The sequence below is a fragment of the Rutilus rutilus genome (assembly GCF_951802725.1).
Source record: "Rutilus rutilus genome assembly, chromosome: 18".
NCBI classification, from domain to species: Eukaryota; Metazoa; Chordata; class Actinopteri; order Cypriniformes; family Leuciscidae; genus Rutilus; species Rutilus rutilus.
Window position 1 is genome coordinate 19280606 of NC_140231.1, and position 13928 is coordinate 19294533.

General features: G+C 44.0%; 1 protein-coding gene across 5 annotated transcripts in view; it reads left to right on the forward strand.

Moving 5' to 3' along the window:
- ncam1a (neural cell adhesion molecule 1a) overlaps positions 1-13928 on the forward strand; it is a 243423-nt gene that overhangs the window by 165583 nt on the left and 63912 nt on the right. For all 5 annotated transcript variants that reach the window (XM_084387599.1, XM_084387600.1, XM_084387597.1 and 2 more), the window contains exons 7-8: positions 749-909; positions 9011-9153. In XM_084387599.1, coding sequence (XP_084243725.1) covers positions 749-909; positions 9011-9153 — 304 coding nt within the window. The remainder of the gene's footprint in view (positions 1-748; positions 910-9010; positions 9154-13928) is intronic.

The window sequence follows — 13928 nt, forward strand, 5'->3', positions numbered from 1 at the left end:
TTTCCCTGAATCCAGGGTGGGAGAGGGATCAGAGTTATTGGAGCTTGTAAACTAAAAGTGCTGTGAATGGCAGAGGCACCATTTCATCCTTTCAGCTGCCGTTAGCCGTGGCAGCTAAGGCAGCTGGCAGCTTTCAGTATGTCTTAACTCAAAACTCCAGTGACTTCTTTAACCAAGTCGTGACTGGTGCGGGAATGAGAGGACAAGATTGCATCAGGTCTGAGCTTCGCCTCGGAAGAAGGAGGGATAAGAGCGCTCACCACAACCTCATATATTTCAACTCCTTCACTGACAGTGCTGTCATTCGGGGGCCATTTGAAAATGTCGCTCAATTGCTGCTGTTACAAGCAAAAAGAACAGGTATTTGGATCCAAACTTTGCATGACTGATTTAGTGTCACAGGGAAACATTGCATACAGCATTCTTCCAAATAAAAAAGCCCATCAGACATTATTTACAGCTTTTATATTGGCTCCGAGACAGGGACGTGTCAAGAAACAGAAGATGACAAAGCAGATCTGCTTATATTTTCCTAGCTTCTTCCTGGACTATCAGCATCATGAGAAGCTGTGCACTGCAGGATGAAGAATCAATTTCATGGGCAGGCACACTTTCTCTCTGTATTTTCTGGTGTATGTGGAGATGCGGCATCATGTATTCATGACTTTGAGCAAGTAACAGCTCGAAGGCCAAACAGTAAACCTATCCTCTCTTTCTTTCTGTCTCTCACTCTCTCTCTGTCCTGCAGAGGTAATATCGTGCTAGAATCCAATGAGAAGTACAGTCTGAATGAAGATGGGTCAGAGTTGACCATCAAAGATGTCAATAAGCTTGATGAAGGAGATTACCAGTGCATCGCTAGAAACAAGGCTGGAGAGAAGAGTGATGAAGTCACACTCAGTGTGTTTGGTAAGTGAAAGAATTCTGCTATTACCGTTGGAGCTGAACTGAAAACAAGTGTTTACATACAAGTTACCAGGAAAATGTTCTCTTCATTAGGACTGTACAATAAATCAATTTAAAATCAAAATCGTGTTATGGCCTTGTGCGTTTATTGAGCCGTGAAATGTTGCAATATTATTAAATGAATATCTAAACACTGTATGCACTGCGTGTTTAAAATTTGTGTCATCTATAATGTTGTCTACTACACTATGCATGCATAGGGCTCATGGTGTAGAGTTTTCAGCATCACAGAGCAACTATACAAGTTACTATGCTAATCAAATGTAATGAAATGACACAGGCATTTTGTAGCATTTCATCAGACAATAAGCAGCATATTAAAAACTATAGTAAACTTCACACTGAAAGGTCTTCCTTCAGTTCCCTATCAGTCGCTCACGCTCAAGGTTACGTCGACGTGACGACGTAATTGGGATCACTTCAGGGAGCCCTATCATCTTCTACAGAACGAGCCAATGAACGTTGGCGTGCGTGAATCGCGCCACGCGCCCCGTCCCACAATGCGGGTATAAACAGGAAGTGGGCGTACGCACTCATTGTCTTTCACTTCGGAGCCGAGCTTTCTGTTCATCTCTGAATCTGCAGACTGCTGTTGTTCGTTGAAAACTCTACAGACAGTGTTGGTGTGACGGCGTGAGCAGCGAGTGGCCGCGAACATTTCTTTGTTCAAACAACTGCAGTTTTTACAGTAAGAGAGCTTGTGTCGGTTCAGTGGGCGTTTACCATCAGTGTACACAGTACACAGCGGCCATTCCCTGGGTGCCTCAGCAATGTGAGAGTTCACAAAGAGCATTTTTTCTTTCACAAAAAGAGTGCGTTTCTGGATGCGGTCGTTCCCTGGCGCCAGCAGACGGCCACAATAGCTGCCTGTCGTGTTTGGGCATTCAGCACGCTGAGGCAACCTTTGTGAATAGTTCCTGTTCCCATTGTGGAAATATGACTTTGGCAGCGTTGAGATCGAGACTCGCTTACCTCAAGGGAGGTACAGTCCCATCGCCTATCCCCCGATCTAGTGCCTATTCTGGACCTCAGAATAGGCCTACTTCGGCACTTAGCCAGGGTGATCTGAGGATTACCGTGAGGGCTTCCTCGCCAAGGCAATCTCTGTGGGTCCCTCACGCCTCACAAACGCTGCCGCCGTTGGAGCCTCTAAAGGAGCGTGCTCGTCCTTCTCATAGACGACCTTTGGAGCTCCACCTGACGACCAGATATCGGAGGGGGAGCTTCAGTCCTCTGGAGATGAGGATTCAGCTGCGTTACCCCCTTCGGGGAGTGTAGCGTTGCCCGAGTCCGATCCAGAATGGGCTATGCTTTCTCGGCCCACCGAGAAGGTCAGACTTGCACGGAACCCTCCACTATGTCCTGGACGTGGACGTGGACGGCGCCGTGTAGTGCCAGAAGCCGTTCTAGTGACTCCTCCCTCCCCACCACCCTCGATAGCGAAGCAGCTAAGGGGTGTGTGGATGTCCCGCCGGTGGGGCGTGCCATTGCGATGCAACTGTGTCCAGCGTCCGTTTCCTCCTGGCGGGGTAATCCACGCCTCCTGTCCAAGGCTTGTACGTTTTTGTCCGGTCAGACGGTGAAGGCTTACAGAGCCTGTTGACAGGCTGCTTCCGCCCTCCATGCCATGGCATTCCTCCGGGAGCTCTGTGCGGCAACTAACCTTGCCCTCCGCACACTTTTTGCTCAACCTGGCGGATATGAGGGACACCGATAAATATCAGTTCCTGGATGCCCCTCTTTCCCAAGTTGGGTTATTTGGCAATGCGGTCGCGAAGCAGACTGAGGCCGTCTGGCACATCCTGCCACAGTGGACCGCTGCTGCCTCCACCCGGCCGCAGACCCTCCGTCTGCTTGTCGCCGAGGTTGACCTCCTGCGGCGTCCTCTGCTCCCGCTAAGCCAGCGCAGCAGCCATCACCCAGGCCTCAGCGTGGAGCAAGCCGCAGGAAGTCGTCCCTGCCCATCCAGGCCGCTGCCAAACCAGGAGGCGAGCGGAGGTGCAAATGACCCTAAGAGGGGCGACCCAGAGGTGGATCAGACTGCTCTTCAGGAGATGGTGAACGCGCTGCTCCTTCTCCTGGCGGAGGGCCGGGCGGAGAATCTTTTGTTTCCTTTTCTTTTTGTGCCGCCACTGGCCCCTGGCTTCTACAGCCCGTACTTCATTGTACCCAACAAAGGCGGTGGTTTACGACCAATCTTGGACCTGCGTGTCCTGAACCGGTCCCTTTACAGGCTGCTGTTCAAGATGCTTATGCAAAACCCATTATAAAGGGCATCCGTCCCCAAGATTGGTTTGCAGCAATCGACCTGAAGGACGTGTACTTTCATGTCTCGATTCTCCCTCGACACATACCGTTTCTTCGCTTTGCGTTCGAGAGACGGGCATATCAGTATAAAGTCTTACCCTTCGGGCTGGCCCTGTCGCCCTGTGTCTTCACGAAAGTTGCGGAGGTGGCCATTGCTCCCATGTGCGAGCGTGGTGTTCGCATTCTCAACTACCTCGACGACTGGTTCATCCTGGCCCAGTCGAGAGAGCAGTTGTGCGAACACAGCGACATAGTGCTCAGTCACCTCAGCCACCTAGGGCTTCGGGTCAACTGGGAAAAGAGCAAACTCACCCCAGGGCAGAGGATCTCTTTTCTCGGTATGGAGTTGGACTCGATCAACATGAGGTACGCTGTACAGCGTGAGGTACGCTGTGTACCTCACAGAGGCCTGTGTCCATTCAGTGTTGAACTGCGTGAGCTCGCTCAGACGCAGAACAGCGGCACCACTGAAACTTTTTCAGATGCACCTGGGGCATATGGCATCTGCAGCCGTGGTAACGCTGCTCAGATTGCTTCATATGAGACTGCGCCAACACTGGCTCCATGATCGAGTCCCGAGATGGGTGTGGCAGAGCGGCTCGTGCCGGGTCCAAATTACCCCGCACTGGTGCCAAACTCTCAGCTTGTGGTCGGACCCTTCATTCCTGCGGGCAGGTGTTAGAACAAATGTCCAGGCATTCTGTGGTCACCACGGATGCCTCTGCCACCAGCTGGGGGGCCATGTACTACGGGCATGCAGCTTTATGTCTGTGGACGGAACTGCATTGGCACATCAACTGCCTCAAGTTGTTAGCAGTACATCTTGCGCTGGGCCGCTTCAAAACACTGCTTCAAAACACGGTCCAGCTGATATGGAGGTGCTTCGGGACCGTACAGGTAGATCTGTTTGCCGCCCCGGAAACTCCATGTCTGATCCCTGGACGGAGGTTCTAGGTGACCTACCCCTCTACGAGGCGCCTCTATGCGTTGAAGTGGAACCTGTTAGTTGAGTGGTGTTCTTCTCACCAGGAGAACCCCCAAACTTGCTTGATCAAAGCTGTGCTTTCCTTTCTGCAAGATGGGTTGGAGTGAAGGCTGTCTCCCTCCACCCTTAAAGTGTATGTTGCCGGGAAAGCACGACCTGATCGTCAGGTTCCTGAGGAGGGCGAGGAGACTAAATCCGCCTCGCCCACTCTCTATACCCTCTTAGGATTTGTCTCTGGTCTTTTCGGCTCTTCAGAGACCACCCTTTGAGCCTTTGCTATTAGCCGAGTTAAAAATTCTGTCCTGTAAGACAGTACTCCTGGTTGCATTGGCTTCCATCAAGAGGGTAGGGGACCTGCATGCATTTTCGGTCAACGAATCGTGCCTGGAATTCGGCCCGGCTAACTCACACGTGATCCTGAGACCCCAGCCCTTATACGTACCCAAGGTTCCTACCAATCCCTTCCGGGACCAGGTGGTGAACCTGCAAGCGCTTCCTTCGAAGGAGACAGACCCAGCCCTGGCTTTTCTCTGTCCCGTTTGCACTCTACGCCTATACGTGGACAGAACACAAAGCTTCAGGACCTCAGACCAGCTCTTCGTCTGTTACGGAGGCCAGCAGAAGGGAAAGGCTGTCTCCAAGCAGAGGATGGCCCACTGGATAGTGGATGCCATCGCCTTGGCTTACAAAGCCCAAGGCGTGCCTTGCCCGCCCGGGTTGAGAGCCCACTCCACTAGGAGTGTCGCTTCTTCCTGGGCGCTGGCACGCGGCGCTTCGCTGACAGATATCTGTAAAGCTGCTGGCTGGGTGACACCTAACACGTTCGCTAGGTTTTATAACCTATGTGTTGAGCTGGTTTCTTCCTGTGTGCTCGCTTCAACCAGCCGGGAACACCGAAGTTCCCGCTCTAGTGTCGGTTTGCTGCGCCACTCCCCTCCACATGGAGCGGATACGTGCGCTTTTTGCTCTAGTCGAGTTCCCCACTTAGGCGAACCCTGTAGAGTTCCTCCGTACTCCTTCAGCAGTCAGACGTTTCAGAGTGTCCGACGCCAGGTCAGTGCTCGTATGCTTGTGTAACTTGTGCTAGGCTGGGTTCCATATGTTGTGATCTCTGCGATGATCCCAAATGTGTATTCTTCCACTACCAGCTCCCTGCGGTGAGCCCGTCTTTCCCTTGGCAGAGTCCGCTCTGCTGTCACTGCCCGGTGTTGCCCCCTTCTCAGGTTGGAGCCACCCCAATGACATTCCATATGTTGCACTGCCCCTAACCAGCCAGTCCATATGTGTATTCTCCACATGTTACGTGGGCAGGATGTGGCTTCCGCAGCGTCCCTCACCCCTGGAAAGACACGCTTTCCCAGTGTTATCCAAGAGTTCCACTGTGTGGGGTATAACGGAACAGCAGTTTGAACTCCCTCTACACAGGCCTTATGCCCCAGTCAGTTGGGGGTCTGAAAGTCTTGCGTAGGGTGCTGGATGTGGCAGCAATCGTGGCGTTTTCCATAGGGATTCCAATTACTTTGTCACGTCGATGTAACGTCGAACGTGAGCGACTGATGGGGAACGTCTCAGTTACTAATGTAACTCTCGTTCCCTAATGGAGGGAACAGGAGACATTACGTCCCGTCGCCACTGTTGCTGACCATCGCTGTAATGGCCGTGACGATCTCGGCTCCTCGGCTCCTCCCCACGCTGCGGGGCGGGGCGGGGCGTGTGACGCGATTCACGCACGCCAACGTTCATTGGCTCGTTCTGTCGACACTCAAAGATGATAGGGCTCCCTGAAGTGATCTCAATTACGTTGTCACGTCAACCTAATGTCTCCCATTCCCTCCATCAGGGAACGAGGGTTACATTAGTAACCAAGACGTTTTCTTCCAAAAATAAATGCTATACATTGTGAAAATTAAATATATTTTCTGTGTATATTGTATAAAAATGTAGTTGTTGCTGTTATTAGTAGTAGTAGTAGTAGTAGTAGTAGTCATAGTATTCTATAAGGATTAATAATAATAATAATAATAATAATTAGAATTAGAATTGTCTGTACAGTATAGAAATAGTAAACTATAATACAGCATTATATATATATAGTGTACATATAAATGTAAATCTTTTTGTATATATAGTTCTGTATAATAGTTTACTATTTTATCATTATTATTATTATTATTATCATTTATCATTTATATAATTATTATTTATACTTATTACAATTATTTATATAAGTGGTTTTCAACTTGTGGGCTATGATGATATTGCAGGAGGGCACCATTTACTATTAATAAAAATAATAATTTTGTTAATATGTGCAAAAAAATATAAATATAAAATTAAAAATAAAATATCTAAAAATAATTATTAAACTGTTAAGCTCGCTGATTGGTTGTGTTAAGAATAAACCATCAATTTATCTTCCATACTTTTGCTGCATACAGTTACTGTAGGCTACAACAGACTTAAACATGGACAAAATGGTTATCAACAGGGTCGCTAAAAAGGACAAATGCAGATGTTTCTTCTTCTACAAATAAGGATACATTTTCAGCAATGCCTGACATCAAAATAAGCTAAATGAAGAAAATACAGTAGTGACCTAGCGGTAGTCTTCACATGTGTGGGAGTGGAGAACAAGCAGCTACTGCTCTGTGTTGCTGAAATGAAGCTTTACATTAATTATCTTATTTTAGCTTTACTTGACATTTTTTAGCTTTACAGATTATTTTACCGGAATGAAATTCACGTCAAGCCTGATTTCTGTTTGCAACTTTCTTCTCTTCAGCCACAGTGCTTAGTAAATGCTAGACAACCACAAATATGATTATACGGTCTAATTGTTATGTGTCAGAGTCTCTTGAGGCTCAGTCAGGTCCAGTTCCATGTGGGTGCTAGAGGGTGCCAAGCACCCTCAAATGAAAGCAAGAGCACCCTCAGGTAAAGCTGTAATAATAGGATACTGGCAAAACAGATTTGGCAAAAGTTCCAGTGTGTATTTATGTTTGTGCTCTAGAGAGCATTGTTGAGCATTGTAGCCAATCACAGACATATCTGTTGATTTCTTGAATGCAATGGCCAATCAGAGGTGTTTAAGTTAGTTAGAATCCGGTGAAAATGCAACAGCAATGGACAAAGATCTGCAGATATATGTGTATTAAGGCTAGAGCAAAAAAAGTCCTCATAAAACCAACGCGACACAAATAGTCAGGTCTGTTAAATTTCTTGCAGCGGGCCACGGAAACGGTAACACTTTACAATAAGGTTCATTAGTTAACATTAGTTAATGTATTAACTAAAATGAACTAACAATGAGCAATACATTTGTTACTGTATTAGTTAATCTTTATTAATGTTAGTTAACAGAAATCCAGCTGTTCGTTGTTTGTTCATGTTAGTTAACGGTGCATTAACTAATGTTAACAAATACATCCTTTGATTTGAATAATGTATTACTAAATGTTGAAATTAATATTAACTAAGATTAGTAAATGCTATAGAAGTATTGTTCATTCTTAGTTCACGTTATCTGTGGTAGTTAACGAATGTTAACTAATGAACCGTATTATTGTAAAGTGTTACCAAGGAAACTTATGTTTGGTTGTGTGGAAAAGGTTGGGAACCACTGATTTATATAAATAATTATAATGAATAATTATTAAATATATAAATAGCATCTTTAAATGGAATACTATATATTTTCCAAAAACTCTAAATGAAAGTGGACAATAACCCAATAGCAACCAAAGAGGACAATCTTTTATGTTCAGGGACAATGTGACTATAAAGAGAACTGAATTATTTTTCACTCAGTTCACTTTCTGATCAACTGAACTGATTTGAGTTTGGTTAGAGAGAACAAGTGTGAATGCTCTTAAAGAGTAACAATCGCAGTTGGAAAGAGGACTCATTTTGAGACGAAAAGCCTAGCTTCCTAGCTTATAGTTTAAGCACACTGTTGAACCTGAGAGCTGATTTCAAGCCTTCGTATTTTATCATTTATATCATATTTGCATGAATACAAGTTCTGAAATGTTTATTTGTTGCAGTTCAAAATGCAATCACAATATTTGTATTGCTCATCATGTAGACGTTTTCTCCAGCCACCATGGGCACTGCTTCAGAGCGCTTAGATTAGAGCCAAAGCAACTAAAGTAAATCAAAGTGCTACTCCACTGCATTCCTTAAACAAAAGATCCTCTTTTGAATTATAAAATAAAGCAATGTGTTGATTAAATATTGAAAATGCCCAGCCAGTGCTCATATCATCAACTTAAAAGGTTAGTTCACCCAAAAATGAAAATTCTCTCAGTAATTCATGTTGTAAGTCAGTAATTCACCCTCATGTTGTTCCAACCCCGTAAGACTTTCGTTCATCTTTGTTATTTTTGGGGGTTTTTGCGCACAAAAAGTATTCTCGTCGCTTGATAACCTTAAGGTTGAGCCACTGTAGTCACTTGGACTATTTTAACAATGTCTTTACTAACTTTCTGGGCTGGCAGATATCAATTACCTTGTAGCCTATAAAGGAGTGAGCCAGCTCTCAGATTTCATCAAAAATATCTTAATTTGTGTTCCGAAGATGAACGAAAGTCTTACGGGGTTGGAACAACATGAGGGTGAGTAATTACTGACAGAATTAAAAATTTTGGGTGAACTAACCCTTTAAGAGCACAGTTGTGGTATTACAACCATTGTAAAGGCTCAATAATTGCACAAGAGGAAAATCATTGTTTGTTGTTGTTGTGTGTTCAACAGTGCAACCCAAGATCACGTTCCTAGAAAACCAGACGGCCTCTGAATTGGAGGAGCAGATCACACTAACTTGCGAGGCCACAGGTGACCCCACTCCCAACATCATCTGGAGCTTCGGTCGTCGGGTCTTCACCGAGAATGAGCAGGTGCTGAGGTTGAGGGATCAGGGGTCAGTGGGCAAAAGGCTTGGTATTAAAGGTCTACGGCTCGAATATACCAGTTGGAATGATATAACGGTAGAAATTTGAATACATTTGACTATTATTTCTATCATGGTTTAGAGTGGTACAGGAATAACGTCAGAACCCGGAAGTCTATTTCACCACTGGCTACTTTGAGATTTTCTTATGGGGTTTTATAATGGGGGTTTTCAAGTTATGAGTAAAATAAAGCCTGTGGTAAACAAAACTGGATGATACTTTGACTGGATGATACTTTGACATTTTTAATCACTCTGCCCAAGTAGCAGTGCTTCGCCTGAGAATATAGTTCCCAATATGTATAGGGTTTGAAGATGGCTGTGTCTCATGTGAACTTGTTATTTGTACACGCTGTGACTATACAAATCACAACATGTAAATAGGAAAATGTTGGCGTTATTTTGTCACTTATTGGGAGCAGTATGCTAGCTGGAGCCGTTTACTCCAGTCTTTGTGCTAAGCTAGGCTAGTGGTGGGTGAGTCAGAGTTACGCACGCTCGGCGATGAAAAGGGTATGGACTTATCTAACTCTATCTATCTATCTATACGGTGATTAAAAAATCGCCCCAAAAATCGGCGTGTTCCTTTAACATTAAAAACGTAGACAGTAGCAGGATAATTAGGATGCTGTTGCTTTAAGACCGAATGCACACACGGATTATGGGCCCTATCTTGCACCCAGCGCAATTGACTTTGTACACCGACGCATGTATCATTCCTATTTTGCACCCGCGCACAGCAGACTTTTCCCTCCACAGACGCACGTCGGTTAACTAAGAAATACACTTGCGCTCCCGGGGGCGGTTCAGCACAAAGAGGAGGTGTGTTCCGGCGCAAACGTTCCATGGTGCTATTTTGCAGGTTTAGAAAACAATTCCGCCACTGACCAGGAAAAACCTAGTCTAAAGTCAGTGGCGCGTTGCGCATGTTATTCATATGCTATTTTAAGGGCGCATGCTTGGCCATAACCAATGTAGCGTGTGCACAACGCGCATACACTTTGCTTATCTCATCTACACACAGACACAGCAGTTCTCATTTTTAGAAAACCATACATTATTACAAGGAAAAATATTAACAAACGAGGGAAATCATTGTTGTGTCCATGAAGATGTGAAAAAATAGGCATAAATCTAGCTTACACATCTACCCAAATTATTATACGCCTGTTTAACCGAAGCTAATTTGGGTGGGTTTCTCCATCCCCAATGTCACTTCTCTGTGTTTTACGGCCCTGATGAGAACGTCGGTCTCCTCGGCTGTGAACCCCTCCTGGCGTGCGCCTGGCGAATCCGCCGTTATAATAGGAATCCGTTATAGAACAAGCGCGCCTGCTCTTAAAGGGAATGTGAGATGTCACTCTGATTGGTTTATTTCACTTTACGCCCAAACCACACCTATGAATAATGAAGCTACTTCAGACCAACTTTAGATTTGCGTCGGGCGCAAGAGTCATTTATCCCGCCGGTATAATAGCAACAGCGCCCAAGACCCGCCCACAAAGTTACAGTGTACTTGCGTTTCGCGCTTGATACTTGCGTTTCAGATCGTTAAAATAGGGCCCTATGCGTGTGTTTGCATTCACTTAAGACATAAAAACGACTATGTTTGCTATGTTTGATACTCGCCTGGACAGCATTTTATGACACAATTTTGAGTGAATTTGTCCATTTAAGTGCAGGAAGGCACGAGAGAGCTCAACTTTGCACGCTGTCTCACACGCTTTTAGGGCGTGCGGTTCGGATCGGATGTTTGCACACAGCGCGTGAGTAACGAATTCCCTTTCTCGTGTTCCAGCACTTATTTACATTGGAAAGGCTGAAACTTTCGTGATGGTGCAACTCTGACCCGTCAGCTGTACAGACCGTTGTTCACGTTCGTTCACGTTCATGTTGTTACAACATTGCATTGTTAGAATTCAAAAATGTTTTACTGGCCAACTGGTGAGTGACACACTGACACCGTTAATATTTTCGGCAGTGCTGATTTTTTACTTGCATTTGTCGCTTGGTGAGTGTTAATTTTAGGCCCTGGTATTATCTAGTTACATTTTCGTACATTTCGTACAAACGTACATTTTCAAAAATTAACATTACTGCTTCAGAATTCACGTTTTTTCTATGGGTGTGTGTAATTTACGTTGTAAAAACATACGTCTAAGTATATTATGTTTACCACAGGCTTTAATTTTACACTTAAATCAAAAAAACCCATTATAAAACCTCTCAGGTAAATCTTGAAGGAACCACCAGTAAATTGGACGTCTGGGTTATGACGTCATACATGCGTCACTCTATTGTGGGTGTTTCAGTCTTTTTACAATCAGAATGTGCTTGTTTAAAAAAAAGGGTGGTGTCTCAAAAGAGACTCCTTTTGTTGTTACTGTTGCTTACAGTGAGACGTTCTTTCCTGCACCTGTTCTGCTAGTTTCAAACAAGGATAGAGAACCGGTTGATATACCTCATTAAGTAACACCTGCAGCAACCGTGCATTTATATCTATTAATTAAATGTGGTTGCCAAAAAGGTTTCTAGAAAGCCATGGAAGCTGTATTGAAATGCCTAATGAAAGAACTTTTTTTTTTCTTTTTTTTTTTTGAGAAGACATTTATGAAGTTACAAAAGATGAAAAAAAGAATTTTTCCATAAAAATCTGTATATTGTGTGTATGTTCATACAAAAAGGCCAGTTAGTTAGTATTCTCTGAAGACGCGTGTTGTCATTTCATCAAAGGACATATTGTGTGTAGCATATTGCGACTGACCAAAATGTTTAAAAAAAGATCAGGTTATAATTTCTGATTTAATCACCCTGATTTAAAAAAAAAAAAATGCAGGGTTTGCTCTAGAGGTTTCAAACCAACACCATACACATTTTTAGGAGTTCTCCTGATTTCTGTAGGCCTATGTTAGTGAGTAAAAGGCTTTTTATGTCTCAGAAGCAGCAGGCTCACCAGCGCTCGGGCTCTCTGCCACTCTGCTGGAGTCTGAACTTCTCTGATTTAGTCAAGCAGGCTATCTAATTAACAGCCTCAAAATACTCCATTTTAGTTCATATTTCATCATAGTACAGCGAGCAGGATTCATCGACAGCTGCTAAAAGCTCTTACTGCTTCTCAGCCTGATGGGTAGCCCCCAACCACTTCAAACTTTATTTCCTCTTCCTCTCTCTAAGAAAAAACCTATCCTACATATCCAGTCTTAGTTAGGGAAATGTGAGGTTGTTGTTAGTGGGTTTCGGCCCAGTAGGCAGGTGTGAAGTCCAGGCATGTTTACAAGTCTCTGAAGCCTCAAATCTTTTTTTGGTAATACTTTAACGGAGTGTCTATTTACACTTAGTGCAAATAGCCCGCCTTGTTGGCAGAGGCTATTTACACTAACTCCGCACACTGACGTCTGGTTGGGCCACACAAAATGACGGAAGACGCTGCATTGTCAACAGTCGCAATAGCGTTCAGGAAAGATGCGTGCCCGAGTTTGAATCCGCCTTTTGCTCGCTCTCACTCTACTCCCTTTTCCCATCACATATCAGATCGGAAAGGCATTTATTTTCAATAAAAATTAAGAAAATATTCGCAAAGTGGATATATAGTGTCTAACGTGTGTTTAATAATAAAGTGTTTAGGGTTAGGTGTAGTTGTAGGGAGGGCTTTGTCAATTTAATAATTTTACTAAACATAATAATTTACACTCTATGTTTTTGCATACCGTGTAATGTACAACAACACTGAGGTGCAAATAGTATCTGCCACTATTTATAAGTATAAACAGCATCTAACTATTTACACTTATTGCAATGAAAATACTGCTATTTTTATATAGTGTAAGTAGAATCTATTGCTTCTTGCACTTAGTGTAAATAGAATCTATTGCTATTTAAACTTAGTATAAATATCATCTATAGCTAAGAAAATATGCTACTTTCAATTTGTGTAAATAGACGCTGCCATACTTTAATTATACTGTATGCATCAAATCCATGGCATCATGGGAATCAATCCTTACATACAATCCTTCATGTATTATTAGAAAATGCCACTGGTCACCCTGTTTTTATGCCAGCAGTACTTGGGAAGCGACCAGTTTTCTCTCCTCCTGCTGGTGGGCTACGTTGTGTAGGTGGACTATGAAAAAGCACCTTATGTTTACGTGTACATCTGGTTCACTATGAAGATGATATTTGACAATAGCCCACCAGATTGCATCCTTCCTTGTGTTTGCATTGTATTATCTCGTGCTAGTCAAGTCAATATTCATAGCTGTCAAAGAAAAAAAGAATTCCAGCTGTACAATGAAGGCTTGCTTCGTTTATGATCATTTTTATTGTTGGTCCTCCACTCAGAATGCCAGATGGATATGCTTTTTTAAGAAATGATCACAGTCTTGGTTTGTCATGCTGCTCTGAATTGATATTTTACTCTTGTGTGACTTCCATACTTCTCATGAGCGCTTTGCACTTGTAGCAACTTGGTTACAAAAGTGGTTACATCCATTTGTGAATGTCCAGGCCTAATCTTGTAAACAATGTTTGTGTCACGAACTGCTCTGAAACACAAAGGTTGAGGATCCAAATGCAGTTTTATTGAAAGGGTAATCCACAATCGTAGTCGAAAACAGGCAAGAGGTCAGAGCACAGTAAATCAGTCCAATCAAACAAACAAATCCAGAGGGTGAGGCAGGAATGGGAAAACCAGGACACAGGCAGATATCAAAAACCAGGAAT